Raw genomic sequence first — 12,980 nt, forward strand, 5'->3', positions numbered from 1 at the left:
CTGCTAGGCCAGCAGTATGGGTTAAGCATCACTGACCAGGTTTGGCAGGATAAGGATGTCAGGGAACACCCTGGGCTCTTCCTACCGCCTGGATGCAGGAGGTAGAACATGCTCTCCAGCAGTACATTCTGTCCTTAATGCTCAGCTGCTGCTCTCTCAACCTACAAACCATTGCTCATTTCAGAGCTGAGAAGGGACTGCCATAATTTCCAACCCCTACATTGTATAGACCCAGAAATGGGAGGAAGATTTACTTTTACCTCCTCCAGGGTCAGACTCCAGTGTCACAAGCTACAGCAACAAATCCTTTAAGCCCAAGAGATGTATCTAATACAGAAACCACACTGGGATGCCAGGGTCACAACTGGAGTCCATCAGAGGAGGAGGTCTGGTGCAGAGACTGAGACACATGGCCACAGTTATGAGCTCCATGACGACACTTTTTGGGGGTGGATGTCAGTGATGTTACCCTGCCTGGGAGGTTTCAGCTCTCAGGGGCTGAAGGTCAGCCACCATCTGCATTCATACTGAGGAGTTAGAGCAACAGTCAGGAAGCCCACCAAAGCATTGCGCTTGGTTTTGGTATGAGTATAGCCCCAACCAGGGGGACTGCTAAACAAAGGGTGGAAGATAAGAATTTCCTTGGTGTGCCCCGACCCTGACTCATTCCTTTTCCTGCCTTGGGAGATTCTGGCAGAAAGAGCAACTAATGGGCTGTGAATGCAGCTTTACCTCCTCTCCCCACACACCATGGGCACACACCTCACCCCACACACCTGCCTGGGGTGCAAGTACTGTGGATCACCACTGGAAGCACCTCAGTACCCAGGACAGGATGTCCACAGAGCTGCAGCAGACTGAGGTGCCAGCAGAGCTCACCCCGCCATGTCACCAGGCAAGCAGAGGGATAGCCTCACTGTACAGGAGCCATGGGACCACCACATCCTGGCCTTGGCCTTGGGGAAGACTCACGAGTGCCACCCCTTACTCCACACCCAAGTGCTGTGAGGCAGTAACTATGAAAAGCAGCCCATTTGAGCTAGAGTGAGAAAGGTACACTCTTGACCAAATGACTTTGGATTTGCTTCCCAAGCTCTGCCTTGGTCCATGTTGTATCCTGGGGCTTGGGTGTTTATTTTTGAAGAACCACACTAGGTTCATGGAGTTTATAGCCTTCAGATATTTTCAAAGCAAGCTTGTATTTCAGGTGCCCAAGTGACAGCCTGTCATTGGTGTTTGCACCACAGCTGGGCACATCACTTCCCAACCTTTTGGGGAGGGTGTGTGTGCTATTCATATTGAGCACGCTCACCCTTCCTGGCACAGAGGTGAGCAACCAGGTTCATTTTGAGCTGTGTTAAGCAGTGAAGCTTGCTGGTGCCCTGGAGTAATGAATTCCATGGGGCAATTTATGCTTTGGGTGAAAGGAAAAATGAAAGAAGCTAATTTTATTTCCTCTGCCAGACTGTTTGATTGAACTTCGCCTCTACTGCACATTCAGAGAGGGTGAATGGATGTGCCTCATGTGCTTTCTCCACATCCTTCTGTCAGGAGCCCTCATTAATCTTCCTTGTCTCCAGGCTAGACACTCCTGAGCTTTCCAATTCTGTTTTCTTGTTAGAGGTGTATCTGCTGCCAGCCTAGGAAAATTCCCATCCACTACCCCTGACAGTTTCTGAGATAAGCTGACCAGCCCGGCATGCACTAGCTCACTTGAGGCGCTACCACTGATTTACACAACAGCATTAAGACTAGACTCAGTATCATTCACCATCCCATTACTTATGCTAGAAGAGAAACTACTCAGAAAATAAGCTGACAAGGCTGCCATCAGTGCTAGCTCACTCACAGAAAACCCCTTTGGGCAGTGACCACACAAGCTTCTACCTGTGGGCTCTGCCCTGGCAGAGGTGCCAGCCCCAGAGTCCTCCCCTCACCTCCAGCTTCTGAGAAACTGGGTTTTCCAGTACAAGTGTCCAGCCCATAGGGTCTCCCTGATGGACACTCTTACCCTGCCCTTGTCTATCTTGAACAGTAGTTGCAGGATATAAACAAGTGAGGCCCCAGATCCAGCTGTTTCCCAGTCCTTTTTGCTCTCCCTGGGTCATGCAGATTTTAAGCAGCACAGCCACATCCAGAAGAGAAACAGGCAGCTAAAAAACGACAGCCCTCATTGTCTCATCAGAAGGGATTGGCAGGGTCCTCCCACTGCCTCTCTGTGAGTGGCTGGGTTGAAAATGCTGCTCAGCCTGTGAACCTCGCTTACCGCCTGAGGCTTGGCAAGCTCCAGGGAAGGGGATTTGGCGTTTGCCTCTAGGTGAATGGCCCCGGCAGGGGTCTCAATGCATTTTGAGGGGTTATTTCACATCAAGATATCGGCCCAGCTCCAGGCTTCCCAAGAGACCCAGGCTGTGCCTCCCCACTGCCCACCTCTGCCTCCTGCTTTGCAGCCCACTGCCATCCAAGAGCTAACAACCCACTGCTGGGCAGGGCATTGTGTCCCTCTTCTCCCTGCCATGAGCAGCTACAGCCCTGTGGGAATCACAGTGCTGCTGCAGAGCCCTCTTCCCTTTGATTTCCCCAGCCCAGCTCGCCCTCACCAAAACAGGACAGGGTTAGATGTGACCCTGTTGCTCCTGGCCACTCAACACCACTTCATGGAGACTGAGCTCAGCCCTGATCAGACTTCCCTGGCTCTCACAGGGTCTTTCCTCAATGGACCTGGTCAGGTTGGGTCGCTCCGAAGTCTTCATCTTCCTCCTCCTCACTGGCCATGGCTCTGCTGCCCTACTGTGGGCCAGCAGCTGGGGAACATGCTGAGGAAGCAAGATTTGGGCTCCGATATTTCAGTCAGTCAGGCTGAGGGGCCTACCAAGTGAGTGGCATGGGGGCTATGGCGGCAGGCTGCCAGGCACACCACCATGCCCATATTGCCACCTAGCCTCCAGCTCTGGGATGTGCAACTTGCCACCCTCACCCCTGCCAACCGGTCCGGCCCAAAGTCCAGCCTCCAGCTGCATCAGCCCTGGTTCGGCAGGCGTGATGTCAGCTGTCTTCCCCTCCTCCCAGCCCCCAAAGGCACTAGCTGCCTCCCTCAGCTCTGTGGTCCATCCACCCTCTGGCACAGGGCCACAAGACAGGGCTGCCTGTCTCTCAGCCTCGGTCTCCAAGCAGATGGAAGACATCAGCTCCTCGCTGCATCCCTCTGCGGTACTCTGTCTCGCCTGCTTCCTTCTGGGGACACCCCTTCTCACGGCCAGCTAATCCCCAGTGCTCGCTTGTCTCTTTCCAGACCCCAGCCCTCACTAGAGAGCCCCATCACACATCTTTTCTGGGCAAGCATCTCCCTGAAGGCCATTTTTTCCTACCCATGCAGGATGACCCAGTAAAAGGCCCCTTTCCCCCATCTCCCATGGAAGAATGTCTGAGCACAAAATCCCCACTGTCACTAGGGGAATAGACACCCCCTTGGGAACTTTGTTTGTTGCACACCCTGGATCCAAACACATGGGAACGGACATGGACCCAGGGACCCACTCAGAGCTGATCAGAGAGGTACATTTGTAATGGGGCAAGAAGACCCAGGGAGAACTCTGCCTTTGGCTTCTCCTTCCCTCTGCAGTGAGTGGCAGCTCCCCCAGAGGCTGCCCAGGAGACGATATAATTCCTCTTAAGCACCGCCTCATGCTGGGAAATTTTCCCATTTACCATATAAAATCCCGTTAATCACAGAATATAACTAGGAAGCAGGGGAAAGAATGACCTGGCAGCAACAGAGGTAGGTGGTGTTTTGTTTTTCTTCTCTCCTCTAAGGGAATAATCTCACCAGCCTGCAGCCATCCTTCAAGAAAAGGACCTGCAGGAACTACTACCCATGGAGTAAATCGCATCTGATTTCCTAGCAGGATGAAAACCACAAGGAAAAACCTTCCCTTTGAGGAGAGCTCAGTCTCAGGTAGATGCCAAAAGGGTATACTACATGCTGGAGCGCAGGAAACCCAACAGCTGCTCCTGGGACACCACTGCCTTGCTGCTCAGAAGGTTCTGGCATGTTTGGAGCAGAGCTGGGCCAGGTGGAAGTCGAGAACAAGCAGATATTTCCCCCTGTCCTGAAACAAGAGAAGAGCCGGCAGTGTTGAAGGCCAGGCTGGACGGGGCTTGGAACAACCTGCTCTAGTGGAAGGTGTCCCTGGCCATGGCAGGGGGTTGGAAATGGATGAGCTTTTAAGGTCCCCTTCTGACCCAAACCACTGTGATTCTATGAATACAGGGTGTGCTCAAAGAAAAAGAGAGCCCTGAGAACCTACATCAGCCTAGGCCACTGGCAAGGCTCTGTCCATCTGCTCCTGCCTGTGCAGTGCAGATGGATGGTGCCAGAGCAGTCAGGGGCTGACCATCCTGCAACCGTGGTAGGGCCAAATTCAATGGGATGGCTGGGAGCAGGCTAAGGGCTCAAACACAAGCTGGGCCTTTTCCCCTCAGAGAGATGCTGCTGCAGGCAGCACCTGGAATTTGCAGTGGGACAGGGATTTCTGCCGAGGCCGTGTTCCTCGTTAGGGAAAGACAGGTAAAAACTGCAGGACACACTCTATGGGATATGCTTAGCTCAGCTGCCTGCATGTCTGCTTATTAAACTCTGAGTTTAAGGATTTAGTTCCACATATCAGTTTACTTAGAAATAAAGCATTGCTTCACATTTTAATCCCAAGCATGCCACATTGTCTTGCCCGCTTCCTCTTGTGCCCTCTCCCCAGGACCTCTTCCCCAGCGAAATGCTGGAAAGTTATTAGCAAATATTCTGTGAAATATTTAATATCCAGACAGCAGGGGCTGTGCATCCCAGGAGACCCATAGCCCTTATGCTCAGGACAGGAAAAACAAGGATTGTTTGCAGGCCCTTAGGTCCTACTGGGAGACGCTTCAAGGCTGGAGCTGTTGCCAAGCCAAAACTTCACAGTGAAGCAGCCCTTTAGACGAGTTATAAGGTATTCCAGCTTGGGATGGATTCCTCTTCCACTGTGCCCACAGCCTTTACACAGAAACAAAGGGTATTTTGAAAATATATTTTCCAGCCCTACATTAGTGGAAGGCAGCTTCTTTTTCTGTTCTTCAAAGGATTTAATGGAGGCTATCTGAGCTCCTTCTGTCTGCAGGAAGGCCATGGCAAACATGTCAACTGGCTTACGATTATTAAAAAAAACAAACCTATAAAAGTATTTGTGTATGTGTTTATTGGGGTTTGGTGCTTTCAGAGGTTGTGGAAGGTTTTGTGCAGCAAGACCACCTTCCCTAATAATGCATTGAAGCATACACCTCTTTTCCACTAAAAATACTTCAGCCTGCTGGAGGGATGAGCTGTGAAAAAGCTGGAACATACAAGAGGGCTGTGTAGATTCACCCGCCGACGGCAGGGCACAGAGCTGACTTGCCCACCCCTTCGCCTAACTCGGGTAGATCCAGCACTCCGCAGCCCCGCACTAAACCTCCCCGGTGCCAGGACAGGACCCGCGCTCCCAGCGCTCCCTAAGGCCCCTCGGACTTGAGCAGGGCCGGGCTTATTCCCATCCCTCCGTCTCGACCCGCACCGCTGCCGCCAGAGGGCCCGGGCGGCTCGCTGCAGGGGCCGGTGCCGGGCAGCCCTGCTCCATCCCCGCCGGCCGGGTGCGCTCCCCAAGCCCGCAGGGCGGAAACGGAGCATCGCCACAAGACTGAGGAAGCCGCTCCTCCCCCTCGAAACTGCGGCGGGATCAGCCCCGCATGATGCGGGAGCACACTGAAGCAGGGAGAAAAAAGCAGCAAACGGTGCCCGAGCAGCTGGAGCGTGCAATGGAGGGAGGGAGGCCAGTCAACACCCACTGCACACACAGTTTGTTCACCATCCTGCTTAGCTAAATGGCATCAGCATCACCTTTGACCACATCAAGTTCCTCCTGGAAGTCGACTGCACTCAGATACACTGGAAAGACTGACAAGCAGCCAGCTGAGCACCTGCTCCACTGTTGTGCCAGTGGGCAGACACCTACAAAGCAAGCACACCAACTGCTTAAAAGGCAATGCCTGCGAGGTTTGGAGCAGCAGACCCAACATCCACTGGCCCATGGACAACAGCAATCAAGGAAGATGCTGCCAGCAGCAGCTGGTTCTGCTTTCCCACAGAACTGGGCAGCACATAGGTTTGATCCCCTCTAGCTCACAGAGTGGGACAGCATCATTACTTACAGGTCAAGACTGAATTTAAATTCAAAGTATCTTATCTGCATTACCTGGAATCACGGAGAACGAGGATTCAGGACTCAGTTTTTCCATGGGCAATATGGATTCCACAGCAGGGAGTGTGGGGCAGATACATCTGCCAGAAGTAACTATTCAAAATGTGGAATAGCTCAGCACTGGTCTTCAGATCTTCGTATCAGGGCAATGCAGCGCCAAGGTAAGGAGCCTTCCCAGCTCAACAGGGAGGGTATGGGGAAGGGCAAGACACTGCCAGCTGCCACTAAACACGTGAGGAATTGACTGAGGGGCCCAAAGCTGGCTGAAGTCCTGTGGGCTGCATCCCCCTTCCCCAGCACTGCTATTTCTAGGAGTGCTCTGCCCCCTGTATTCCTTTACCTGCCATGAGCACTGAGTTTCTGAATCCAGCCCTTGCATTACTCAGAGAACACAATTTCCTCAGGTTGGTCAGCTGGAGAGCACAGGCTGCATCTCAAACCTACCCTATTCACCTCCTCTTCCTACCTTTGCTTCCCCACCTCTGGCGTATCCTGTTCAGTCACACACCACTGAAGTCTGTAGACCATCATGCCCTCCCAGTTCTGATTACTCCTGAAGACTTCTCTTAGGCAAAGACATAGAAACATATCCTTATTATTGAATGCGGCCAAGGCACCAACAGTTCATTATGTAACTCTTCTACTCTTATATGTGAATCCATTTTGTAGACCCCACTGGAGCAGGGACTGTCCTTTGTGCCTTGCTCCTGGGGAACTGGGAAAGGCAGAAATACAGAAAAGAAAGCACAAGCAGTACAAAACAGGAAGGATTTTCATGTTCTCATTTTAATGACTATAGACACACTGCAGATGTTCTGTGAAATACATCAACCTTCTTTTAGAGCAAAACAAGGTATTCCAACATTTAAATTAGTTGCCTGCAATTCTTATACATGAAGAGACTCTTGATGAACCTCAACTTTTTCACTTTTTACTGTTTTCTTTCCTAGAAAAGGACCAAGGAACAGCTACTGTATGAAAGCATATAAACACAATTGCCAGACACCCTTCTTATCTTTCATACGAAGTTGTGGGCAATGGCCAATATTTTGGAGAACTCTCCTTCTCTCTGTCGCAGGCTATAGGGTATTGGTGTTTTTATTCTAGTCCCTAATGGATTTCCATTGTCATCTATGAGTACCACATTGTTGGAATCAAATCTAGGCGTCATGGTGGGACCAGGCATCTTGTGCCCTACAATTAAAGCCTTCTTCTTTTCTCCTTTAATAGCCAGAAGGATCTTGTCTCCTACTTTGCCAACCCCAGTCTTGTTATACACATGGATACATTTTGGTGGCCGATGGTACGGTGTGTTCCCCAAGGTGCTGTTGTCCACCACTCGCACACGGGTGAGCTTCTGTATTGCTTGGCATGCTCCAGTGAAACTAGCAAAAGACAGGAAAGAATAAGACAGATCTCCTTGGTAATCCTTTGGGAGCAAGGGCAAACCCAACACAGGATCTTGCCATTACACAAACCACTCACAAGGCACCAGCAACAAATTCATACCATATGGGTGACACACTGACTGCATTCAATGTACTCTTTGAAAGCCAGATGCTACTTCAGGCTTTGCACTCTCTTCACTAAATGTCAAACATAACAACCGTTCTACTTCGAAACATGACTAAAAGATGGCACGAAGAGTGGCTTGCATTTACTGGGCTTTTTAGTGACTGCAGATGATTTCATTCAACTTCAATTACAAGCAAAAAAATATGCTTGCTTCTGCTACAAACAGCCTACAGGAAGCTCAGGCTCAAGTGAGACTCTTTCAATCTTGTACACGACCCGCAGAGATAAGGGTTTTTTTGACCCATTTTCTTTTCGGTGAAGTCTGTAAGGGTCTCCCATCTTACTCTGCTCTCAGTTAAACACCTGAGGTCCTGCTGTTGCTGCTAAGCAGCCACTAGCTAGAACCTAACAGATCATCACTTTCCCCACGTGGGAGGAACCCAGAGGCACATTCTCTTCTGTATCTGTTTGCTCTGTGAGGTTATCAGGAGTAAGAAACAACAGAAATAAACTGCACAATACTAAGTTGTTAGATTTGACTCTGACCGTGCTTAGGAACAGCAGGAATAAACTGAGAAACAATTCAGTCTCCTTTGCAGGAACAGCTATTTGTTTATCCAGTAAGACAAAATTCAAGTGATATGTTGTTTGTCTTCAAAGGAGGCCCAAACACCGACCATCAGAAAAGCAGGAAGTCCTTTTACTGGTGAACAACTGATTTGCAGGAAGGTACCAGAAACATGCTGGCCAGGCAGCTGCAGGAATGCCAAGCTGCTGTCAGCTGAACTAGTCAAATAAACAACATACGGAATCAACCTAACCATTCACCTTGTTTTGCAGAGCAGAAGTGTATACAGTATATAAAAATCAATGGAGATCATCATCCCTTCTAGAAGATGAAGGACATGCAATTGCAATGCTACCTAAAAGACCAAGCCACCCCCTGTGTATCAAACACAGTGCTGATGTTCATCAGCTGAAGCAGGCACTTTTACATCCAGTAAAGGAGGGTCAGCTGGGTCAGTCTGTATTAGTCTAACTGCTGCAGAGGTCAAGTGCTGCCCTCAAGATTTGCTTCCTAGAGCAGAGGCCTACCCCAACTTTCCCCTACAAGAGGACACCTACCTCTCTTCTCTCTCAGAAGTCACTCACCTCTACAAGCAGCTACCCCCTCCCATCCCCTGGCAGGGATGCGGTATACCACACTCTACCCTCTGCCTGTCAGCTGTGGCTGCACAGCAGGGAAAGCAGAAAGGAGGAGTCTGGAAAGGTACAAGAGTGTTGTCACAGGAAGGAGATGAAGAAACCTAGATGGGCCAAATACACAATGAAGCAGTAGGAAACAGCTAGAAGTGTGATTGCCCAGGTACGACCGGACAAGATTAACTGCACAAGGAGGACTTTTTTCTTTCCCCTCTCTTCATTTCTATCACAGTCTTGAAGCAAAATCCCACCACAAAGGAAAGGTTCCCCTTTAAGACTGCTGACATCTTGCTCACCTTTGTGGACTGTGTCCCTCTGGCTGTCAGCATACATAGCTCCTTGAAACATCTACTGGCCAATGCTCTCATGCAACCCATTTACAGAGAAAGCCAGTATGGCCCAGGTACCTCCTCAAGATAGCTCCTGGGACTATCACATAACCTAGCTCTGAGCATTGTCTTAATACCCTCTCCAGAGCATAGTCACAAGAATGACTAGTCTCATTCTTTAAACTAAAGCCCTGACCCTTTAAAGAGTTATAAGCTAGAGACTCTCCACACCTGCACTGAATGTACTGTGCTATTAGGCTCTAAGCTTTGTGCAAGGCATTGTACAATATGAGGTCCATAAATTTAAGAAGTTTTAAATGCCTTGAGTTTGGAACAAGGACCTAAAGAAAAATAACAAAATGGGCACTGTTAAGGCACAAGGAAATATTTTTTTTTGGGTTACTTTTTTTCTAAATACCTGAAATTATAAACTCTGGAATAATTTTAAACATGTAATTGGTGCTGCATTCAGCAGGGTCTAACTGTTGCTTCTCTGCACTTGGCTGAAAAACACAGGCACTTCCACCTTCTGCTTGCAGGCCACTGCATTGCCCTCAAGGCCTTTAATCCTCCTCACACCCATATGAAAATGGAGAGTTCAGACCACATTTAGGCTGCCAGGAACCTGCCTATGTTGTGTTTGGGTTCACTTTGCAACCTGGGAAGAGAAAATGGTGAGATTTTTAAATTATTATTACATTATCCTTTCTGAATCACAAATACTTTATCTTATGCTTGACCTACTTAACAGCACCTCCTTCAATCAGAAAACTCTCCCAAGAAAACAAAAGCAAGATTTGAAAATTACCTCAAGTGCCGCTGGATCACCGTCCTGCTTAGATGGGTTAAGGATAAACCCAACCACCTGTTCAAGAGAGCCATTTGGATTCTGGTTATCCACCCTGCATAAGAAACAAGAGAACTATGAACTCTGGAAAATGGACAGAATTTGTTTTGCTTCCTTTCCCTTATGTGAATCACACACTAGAGCCTCAGCACCTCTTCAGACACTGCAATCCACAGCACAAGGAGTAGTAACAAAGCAGCATGCCACAAAGCAGATCAACAATTCCCGCCTGAATTTAAGAGACAATATAATTCAGATGTGTACACTACAAAGCTGGATTCAGTCTCACTGCATTGCAGTTGCCTGCACACATAAGTAAGGACTCTTCTGTGTAAACTGTGAACCATGTAGCTTTGAGAATTTCGGATGTTTAGTTTAGAGGCTGCTGCGACCTACCGTAGTTACTTGTAAGAGTTACCAGTGTTACCTATACAACAAGCAAAAAGCCAGAGATACCATGCAGATTGGCACTAGAGCTTCAAGAAAGAATTTGCTGGACAAGAAACAAAACAAAGCTCCACAGGTGAGGGCATGCCCTCCCTTAGCATACACAAGGTGCTCAGCAGCCTATGGTTAGAGACCAGGATCGTACCTTTGCCAATCTTGCCCTGTTAAGGCTGCACAGATCAACCAGCTCCCTTTTAACTTTACAGTGCTCAATTAAGCCAAACCAAAACAGTTCCCAGATTGCAGCAGAGCTGGGCTACAGGGGCGACCTCTAACTGAGTGTTCCACACCTTCTTCCCTGACTACATCTACGGCTGTTCCCTAACCTCATTCTGTCAGGCTGATGGCAACCAGCTTGCACACGCAACCGCAAAGGCTTATCTGGACACGGGTCACCTTGACATTGGGTAGCGAATGATGACCCGGGCAGATCCAAGAGAAGGGAGAAAACAACACAGGCCAAGAGCCAGTCCTCTTTCAGGCCAGCTCAGGCAGAGCTAAGACTGACTGCAACCACTGCTGTGTGACACTGCTTGCTTAGGCCTTGGCAGTGCAATCAACACATGCTCTGCTTCTCTCCTTTCTAAAGTAAACATTAAAAAGTGATTGACCTCTTATCTCTCTTTGCCAGTCCTGATGAGTCAAACTGTAGCAGTACATTGTAAAGCCATTTTCTTAACTTTTAACTCTTCATTTTCTTAACTCTGAAGAGTTAATATTTTTAACTTTTAAATCTTTTTCTTACCATTTTCTTAACAAAGCTGACCTAACATCTATAGAGGAAAAATACATCCACAGAGCCTTCTGGCAAATGACAGCACAGCTGATTTTATTAAACTAAGTAAACCCCAATCTAAATCTTCACTCTCCCTCTGCTGTTTTTATTTTTCCCCAGTGTGTTGTGTTTGCTTGCTTGGGGATGTATGTAACTTTCAGGGTTTGCAGTAGTCCTACAGAGCAAGCTAACGCTGACAGCAAGATGAAAAGCACTGGAGATGTGCACCGCAGCAGTCCTGTAGCAGTGCTCCCTGAACAAAGCACATGATTTGCAGCAAACCATCTCACCTGTCATATAGGCAGATCTGGAAGAGAACAGCAACAGCCAAAGATGTGCTAAACAAAAGCACTTTTCAGTGGGGTAGAAAACCTTCAAATGAGTTCAGAGCCCCCCTTCAGAGCTTGCCTGCACTGTGCCCTCTCTGAAATGAGATTCCAAGCAGGCTGTGCTTTTGCCACAGCTCCTTACCTCACTGTAATCGTAATGAAAACAAGGTCCTGTGGTATTTACAGTGCTGCTGGCAAACAAGGTGCGATTACCTGGGCATTCCTGCTCCCAAGATTTCTATGCAAGTTCAACCACATTGCCTTGCTATAAACCCACACTCTGTGTTAGCAGCCTGTGTCCTGCTCTGCACTTGGGTGTGCCATTTCCCTGTGTGAAACTCAAACTCGGTAATACTGCTTCTACTACCTCCAGAATCACACTGAGGCTTTGAATCCCCCTAGAAAACCCAAAGAGCAGCAACAGGTTGGCCTGTGTGTTGTCTTTGACAGACTCTTCCTGGAGAATCCAGCCATCCTGGTCACCCCTGCCTCTATTCCCTGGCAGGCATGGTGGCTTCGGTGGCAGGAAAGGATGGGCCTCTTCATCCTCACCATTATGTAGGCTGATGGGAGAGGTCTGCTGGCTCATGGCAGGGCAGCCACCGGCACACACTATGCCAGTGACAGCAAAGTCAGGCCCAGCATAGCAAGATGTGCTTAAGGCAGCATGTCAGAGTCCTGAAGTGCTGCCTAAACTCTGAACTCATCCCCGCTCTGGGGAGGAGTCACCATCTGTTTCTACCCTGTGGCAACAGTGAAGGTTTGAAGTTTAAAAACTACCAGCAGGAGCATCAACAGCATTAAATGCCCAAGGACTGTTTATTTTTCCAGATGACTCAGTACCCCCTCTTTGCTAAGAATGATTCCTCAGCACATTAAAATGCGTCACAGGCTAAGAACCTTCCTATGATTGATTATTTGGTATGAAGCATCCTGTTAGGAACTGAGTAAACAGGGGGGATGCTTCCAATTAGCATGCAGGGTGGAGGGAAGAGAAGAATGCACCTGTGGCATGGAGTACAGCATTCAAGGGTGCAAGCAGTTTCACAGAGTGAATCACATCTTCAGCTATTGTAACATGCCAGCTTCCCTTCTAGAAGGTTTGGGTCTGTCTCCAGGTGCTCCTCAACCAGACCCAGTCGTGACTTACTCCCTCAGCAGCTGCGAGCTTTATCTCTTTTGCCTTCTGTTTTCCCCTCTATGGAGCAGCTAATTACCAAACTAAACTCCAAAGGGCACAGAAACCACTCACAGTCACGCTGGGAG

At 48.9% G+C, this 12,980-nt stretch overlaps 1 protein-coding gene across 1 annotated transcript; it reads right to left on the minus strand.

Annotated features, from left to right (window-relative positions):
• Window positions 1-7,037: 7,037 nt before the first annotated feature.
• Window positions 7,038-11,700, minus strand: MRPL14 (mitochondrial ribosomal protein L14). The gene is made up of 3 exons (XM_061365951.1): window positions 11,676-11,700; window positions 10,125-10,218; window positions 7,038-7,654 (listed from the first exon to the last, which is right to left on the minus strand). The coding sequence occupies exons 1-3, from the start codon at window positions 11,680-11,682 to the stop codon at window positions 7,288-7,290; spliced, it is 468 nt and encodes a 155-aa protein (XP_061221935.1). The 5' UTR covers window positions 11,683-11,700; the 3' UTR covers window positions 7,038-7,287.
• Window positions 11,701-12,980: the final 1,280 nt, after the last annotated feature.

This window comes from Neopsephotus bourkii, unplaced genomic scaffold, assembly GCF_033783945.1.
Source record: "Neopsephotus bourkii isolate Nb327-2 ecotype Australia unplaced genomic scaffold, CSIRO-AGI_Nbou_v1 NB_1292, whole genome shotgun sequence".
Taxonomy (NCBI): domain Eukaryota; kingdom Metazoa; phylum Chordata; class Aves; order Psittaciformes; family Psittacidae; genus Neopsephotus; species Neopsephotus bourkii.